Source organism: Bidens hawaiensis, unplaced genomic scaffold, assembly GCF_021521415.1.
Source record: "Bidens hawaiensis isolate Kalapana, Puna unplaced genomic scaffold, B.hawaiensis_p1.1 tig00002735_1, whole genome shotgun sequence".
Lineage (NCBI taxonomy): Eukaryota > Viridiplantae > Streptophyta > Magnoliopsida > Asterales > Asteraceae > Bidens > Bidens hawaiensis.
The window spans coordinates 1,709,248-1,716,536 of record NW_027491147.1 but is presented as its reverse complement, the minus strand read 5'-3'; the positions used below and the strand labels follow the sequence as shown (position 1 = coordinate 1,716,536).

At 36.3% G+C, this 7,289-nt stretch overlaps 1 protein-coding gene across 1 annotated transcript; it reads right to left on the bottom strand.

The window, feature by feature from the left end:
* Window positions 1–3,706: 3,706 nt before the first annotated feature.
* LOC143620888 (large ribosomal subunit protein uL5-like) lies at window positions 3,707–5,137 on the bottom strand. The gene is made up of 4 exons (XM_077092474.1): window positions 5,025–5,137; window positions 4,898–4,940; window positions 4,026–4,221; window positions 3,707–3,941 (listed from the first exon to the last, which is right to left on the bottom strand). The coding sequence occupies exons 1-4, from the start codon at window positions 5,103–5,105 to the stop codon at window positions 3,743–3,745; spliced, it is 519 nt and encodes a 172-aa protein (XP_076948589.1). The 5' UTR covers window positions 5,106–5,137; the 3' UTR covers window positions 3,707–3,742.
* Between the last annotated feature and the right edge of the window lie 2,152 nt (window positions 5,138–7,289).

Sequence of the window (7,289 nt, the reverse complement as noted above, 5' to 3'; positions counted from 1 at the left end):
GTTAGCCTTGGCTTTTTGTTTTAACCTTGTGGATGAAAACCCGGTATGTTAAGAGTTGTATATAAGTTGTTTGTTAGGCATAGTACACAATGTACGTATGTCTCGTTTCAGCTATATATGAGTTTTGTTATAAAAAAATGAAAAACTCAAAGAAAATCTCAAAAAGAATCATTGTTCAGTTAGTATCGTTTGTAAATATTAGTCACTGAGTTGTTTTTTTGTTTGAATAAATTAGGTTCCATCCATCATAAGTCACTAAATAAATCATATTCCATACCCGAACCTAAGACATAATAAAACCCCTAATACTATTCTTTATGCAACCGGTGTGTAATGGGTGGAGATATGACCGGCTCGCAAGCTTATTACATTGTGTTCGTACTTGGTATAGAGGATAGAGAGATACTAGCACAGTTTTTGTTGGTCCAGATATTAAACCAAGAAGAGGGATATTATATTATGAGTGGTGTGAACATGTGTGCCTCATCCAGAAACAAAGTATACTTGTTGGGCGGTTCCATAGTTTTAAATACATTACTAAACTATTTGGTGGGTTATCAGTCTTGAAAGTGTCAGTTATCAAACGAGTCGAGTCGAGCCGAGCACGAGCTCGACCAGGCTCAAGCTTGGCTCGTTTAACTTATACAGAGCTCAAGCTCGGCTCGTTTCAATCTTTATTTACAAAGCTCGAGCTCGGCTCGTTTCGTAGTTTTTCAAGCTCGAGCTCGGCTCGTTTAATATTTATTAATTAACTTTTATATATTTATAATTATTTTTGTGTATTTATTTTCATTATAACTTTATATATAAAATCATATATGTTATTTAGCTATTTGTTTTCATAAAATTATATATATTATTAATAAGTATTAAATATATATGTGTGTATATTAATATATATATATATATATCTATAAAAAATATAAAAATAACAAGCTCGTTTAGGCTTACGAGCCGGCTCGAGCACGATAAGTGAAGCTCGGTCTCGGGCTCATTTATTAAACGAGATTTATTTTAGGCTTGAGCTCGGACTTGGGCTCGTTTAAGCTCAGCTCGATCGAGCTTTTTCATGAGCCGATCTCAAGTAGCCCGCGAACAGCTCGTCTCGTTTGCACCCCTAGGTATGACCTTATACCTCACTAATAGTAATAATGTTATTGATGAACCATCGATCGAGGTGTATGTATTTCATGATAGTTTCCTTGAGGGAAGGCAAAAGATAAGTGTGGGCATGTGATGGTCGGGTATTAGTCGTGTTTATTATTATATTAATTGTTTAGTTTAATTTAAATATATTGTAACATCCTCAAAATTTTGATCCAAATTTGACAACTTAATAAAGGTGAATGATCAAAACTAATCTCAAAATAGAAACATTTAAATAAAGAAATAGAATTATTTCATGTTAAAGAAATAAGGAAATAAAAACATTTCATAAAGAAAAATCCATCCCACATGGAAAGAGATCATGATAAAAGTTCTCCAATGGGCGTCAGTTCCCGGAGAACCGAAATTGTGTGTGTATGGCAGTGGCACAATCCCAGAAATAAGAGATGTTTCTGCTGAGTTAGTTCAAGAAAACTATCTTGTCAGTCAAAGAAATATTTATAAAATTGCTTTTAGAGTCAACGATTCACCAGCATATCGCTGACGTATATTTCCCCATATTTCAGGGAATAATATTAGTACATGTAGCAAAGAATTAGACTCATTCAAGAAGATAGACGCTCGCAAGGTAGAGATGGCTCAGCTTTAAATCATTAAAAGGTTATAAACAATATTTAAATATGATTTATAAAATCAAACGAGGTTTATAAATGAAACACTCTGGTATTTATTATCCAACGCTGAGAGCAAATTCAATCATAAATTCAAGAAACAACTAGTAATTCATACAGTAGTTTTAAGAACTTCAAGGCATTTGGACCAAAAGAATTCTATGGTGATAAAGGTGCCATATCAACTGTACGATGGCTTGAAGAAATCGAGTCCATTGTTATAATCAGCCAATGTACTGAGATTCAAAAGATTCAATACTCCTCTCAAAACTTTAAAGGCGAAGCTTTGGAATGGTGAAATACCTTGATCATGTCAAAGAGTAGAGAAGCTATGTACCAATTGAAGTGTGAAGAATTCAAAGAACTGGTGTTACGAAAGTTCTGTCCCATGCATGAAACTGATCTTATTCAAACTAAGTTTTTGAACCACAAAGTGGAAGGCTCAAATCTTAAGAAATAAAATACTAAGTTTCATGAGTATTGTAAATTGGTACCACACTTGGTAATACCCAAATCCAATAAAGTAACCCGCTACATTTGGGGTTTACCTCGGGAAATTAGAGACATGGTGAGATCTCATTTGCCTCAAACCGCTGATTCAGCCATGGAATTAGCCGGTTATCTTATGAATTGTCTTGTCAGAAATCAAGAAAAGGATAAGGATGGCAATGGAAAGAAAGAAGAAACTGAGGAAAAGAGGATAAGTTGACATAGTTATTATAATGTTTTACGTTTCAGTCTAATTTTTCGTGTTAACACGCCACAACAGGCGTGCGTAGTTGAACGTTTTTACATCTACTTTCATTCGGTTTACTAGTCCCGACGCGAAGCGTGGGTCCAACACATATATCAACACACAAGTTTGATAAAATTTTCGACGTTACATTTTTCATGGTTCTACGCCTCATCGCAACGCAGTGGGGCTTAATACTAGTATATACACAAGTTGCAACTTTGTGTTGCATAATTGGTTGTACATTCTGCATAGTGAATTGTACACTGGCTTCTTTGGTTTCCACAATCTATCCCTCCATCTTACCTACAGTCTATGATGTGTGTACAGCCACCGTCAACCACTTTGTCCCCTAAGGTAAAAAAACAAACCATTTTTTTCTTGATTCGTCATCTCCTTAGCACTCAAGCCCTAACCTCCAACTTCAAAAAACAACCGATGAAACAAATGGGATCTAATTTATTAAAATGAAGTGAACACTATATGACACTACAGGTAACATATACCAAATTCTTATGTTGCTCTTTGATTTTTGGATTTTAGGATTATGTTTATACATTTTTAACACATGTTATTTCTTGATTAAAGGTGAGCCGGTATCTTTAGCTGATGGAATGCACCAACCTGACAAAAATACACCACCCAGTATGTAATTGTCATTAAACATAGTCATGTAGTTATAAAAAAAATTCGTATATGTTCGGATAATGGTAACTCGAAATTGATGGCTGTTTTAGTTATCGGTGTATGCTAAGCCAAAGTATTAGATTCAGGGCAAAGTGTAATTATTAGTATATGTTTAGGACAAAGTATTAGATTCACGACAAAGTGAACATTTGGGGCACAAGTCCGGTACATGTCACATACTTTTTACTAATCGAGCTAAACTTTGAATTCGGATCATCTGCTTACTGGTTCAAAGAATGCATTTTAAAAGCAAGCTGCGCATATATTCACCCATTTATTTTATTTTTCTTACTAAACGGCTTCTTAACACACCTAATAAACTCATCTAATACCCCATCGTGATTGCTTTCAACTTCCTAGAACTACAATCTTACGTAAGTAGTTCAAAAAGATCATAACAGATTATGTAGATAAAAAGAATAAATATCATAAAACCGATAAATTTGCATACTTGATATAATTTGACACGCAGAAAAGCCAAAGCAACTGAAACAATATCCCAACCAATCTAAAAGTCACCTCGGCTGATAAAAAACAACTGCGTTTAAGCTCCTATTTGTTGAGACTTGTTAAGAATCACTCCCTCGTATTTCACCTGAAACCACTTCATTGCATCTTCTTTTGTAACCCTATGTTGAATACCAACACGGGCCTTGCACCTGCGTCTACGCCCCACATGGTACCCTGGGCGTTCTAGAACCACAAAAAAGTCCATTCCATAGATACCAGTGGACGGATCATATCTACAATCATAAACACAGCAAAACAAATAACATTAATAAATAGTAACTAATGTAAACAATGAAGCATTAATTGTAACGACTTACTTGATACCGAGATCGATATGTTCCTGAATACCGAATCCAAAGCAGCCGGTGTCACTAAAATTGCGCCTCAGTAACTCGTATTCTTTGACTTTCAACCCGCTCTCAAGAAGCTGCATTGCTTTGTCACCTCTAACGGTTACATAGCATGCGATTTTCTCGTTACGCCTGATGCCAAATGATCTCACAGTGTACCTAGCTGTAAAAATAAATAACTTAAAGCATATATAAACCACAACAAAATATAATCTCATTAGCCTCAGCTACTTTATAGCCAAACTCAGTTTTATAAGCCCGAGATCAAGTTGTTTTATTCAACAAGCTCCAGTTTAGCAAGACGATCTCAAGTGACTCGGCTCTTTTACGCCCCTAATGCTAACCATTGTAGTTTACTATTGTTTTATTACAATATCTTGATTGAGAAAACCTACTATTGCTACATAAACAGGAACAAAATATAATCTTTTCTAATGACAATAAGAAACTCATAAAAACATTGATTTTGGAAACGAGACTTGATAAGCCTCCACAGCTTTCTAGTCAAGCCTCAGTATACAAGACTTCAATCAAGCTTGTTTACAATATATCTTTTTTTCGTATCATCATGAGAAACTCGTATTAATTTAAAATTTTTAAAAACAAGACTTCCTAGTCGAGCACCGGATATGAAGCTCGAGATCATTTGCTAAACAAGCTCCATATTAAGCTAGAGTTCGTTTATATTCAATTCAGTTTGCACCTCTAAATCGGTAGCCATTGTAACTAACTATTGTTTTAGTGTATAATGTTCATCTAGTGAAAATAATGTTCAAATTAACATAGAAATTAAAGCAAAATGAATGCAATGAATGAATGAGTAAATTGCATGTTATTACCTTTGGAGAAAACAGGGGACTGGCCACTCAATTGCTCTAAAACCTAATCACAGAAACCGGTAAATAATAATACCTAATTAATTACACATAATATAAGCATAGAAAGGTGATACCATATTAATAATACCTTGGCGGCTCTGGTGAGACGATCACCGCTCTCACCGACGGAGATGTTGAGGACGAGTTTCTGAACCTTAATTTCTCTCATTGGATTCGCTTGCTTCCTCTCTGAAGCCTGAAATAAATCAAATCAAATTAGTCATATTGTATTCAATCATTCACTCGTGTAATGGCTGTTTGGTTGTAATACCATTGCTGCTGCTGCGGAAGAAGCACAACGGAGAGCCCGAATGGGTTTTAATGGTCGCCTTTAGATCTGCTTAGGGTTTTCTTAGAAGAGAAACAGCAATAATGACGTTTTTACCCTTTCAACACCATACCGGGATGCACTCAACTTGGGCTCGTTTTGACTTACGAGAGATGAGCTCGGCTTTTGTGACGTTTTTTCAAGCTTCACTTCGGTTCGTTTATGTTTTAAGAAAGAAGACATTAAATGAACCAAAGCTTCGGTTCGGCTAGGCTTGGTTGTGCAATATGAAACTCATGCACATAAGTCAAAAATACATTAGGCTCATTATTTGTTAACACTCGATTAGCCTAGACGATTTCCGCGTACAATGCTCTAACTCGGGTTTGATAACTATATGAGCTTTGATATTGGCTTGGGCTTTGCTCAGGCTCGATAAGACTAGACTTGTAGTAGCTTGTGGGGAACTCGGCGCATTTGCATCCCTACTCACATGTGTTACTACTTTCGGTTATTGTTAGCCACGGCTAGTTTAAATTAGTTTGTTAAAATTTCAAGTTTGTTTGGTTAGTGTCTCTTGGCGTATAAATCCCTTGAACAACAACTCAAACCAGATAGTATCATATTTCGTGCGACCAAGGTCTATCAAAACGTAAACGACCTTGATAAGCTCGATATATACAAACCAAGAGATTTGGAGGTCCTTGATTTCTTTCCTTTGAACATCTTAAGTGGGACACAAAGCCATACAAGAAGTAATAATGTATATAGAGGTGCACAAATCGGTTTTTTTAAAAAAACCGGTTCGGTTATTAACCGGACCGGTTTTTTTGGCCCGAAAAAAACCGGTTCGGTTAATAACCGGACCGGTTAATAACCGGTTTTTGTATGTCAAAACCCTAACCGGTCTAACCGGTTAGGACCGGTTTAGAAACTGGTTAGAACCGGTTAATAACCGGTTAACCGGTTTTTTTTTTTAAATAACTGGTTAATAACCGGTTTTTTTCATAATAACCGGTTTTAAAAAAAACCGGTTTTTCCATTAACCGGTTTGTTAACCGGTTTTGGCTCTAAAACTTGTAACCGAAATACGAACCGGCGGTTTGTAAACCGGTCAAACCGGTTTTTAAAAAACCGGTTTTCGTAAAAACCGGTTTCCGGTTTAAACCGGCAAACCGGTTCCCGGACCGGTTTTTTTGACCATCTCTAAATGTATAGTGAACAAATATATAAATTGTACATATTACTAATGTAACTATCTCGACTGGCAACCGCACCTCATGGTTTGATAAGTTGTACAACTATCAAGAACATCAACCCGCCGCATCTACCTAGTTACATGTAACTATGTTTGTCCATAATTGATGAAAATCATTTTTTACAAATTCACTTCTTTTTAAGCTGAGAGTTATGCTTTTCTAACTTCTAGAGATAATTTTGAAAAATAAATAAATCTCCACTTCGATTCATAACCGCATATGTTTTACTTGGTATGAAAATAAGGTTTATGAAGGAGCCCGATAATACCATGTTAATAACTTTACTAATGAAATATTATTTGGTATGTTTTTTTGAAGATAACGGAGAGAGGTGGAAAAAAAACTCGGTATCAAACCCGACTCGCGAATACGGACTATGTTTTGGGGTTTGTCTCTAGAACCATACCCAGAACCACCTGAACTTGCCGGAATCGGGTTCACTAATTCCCTGTCAAAACTGACCCCACCGTACCTGAAACATGATAAAAACCCAGTAAACCTTGTCAAATATCCGACTATATCTGAAACCGGATCCTACCCGACCCAGTCCTACTGGTTTTTGAAAATACCATGTTTGTGCACTTTTAATGATGGACTAGACTGTTATTGGGCTTAGACATTGGTTGTTGCAGTGGGCCTCGCCTAGAAGACCTTATTTTACCAAACATGGGCTAAAAAGTCTGGAAGTGATATTGGTAGAGAAAAGTCAGAAAACTGTTCAATTGCATCCTTGGTAGTAGGGTGGACGAAATGGTAACGGAAAGAGACAGGACGGAGGGGACGAGAGCTGGTATGATGCGAGACCGGTGAGAACACCGCCCCACAC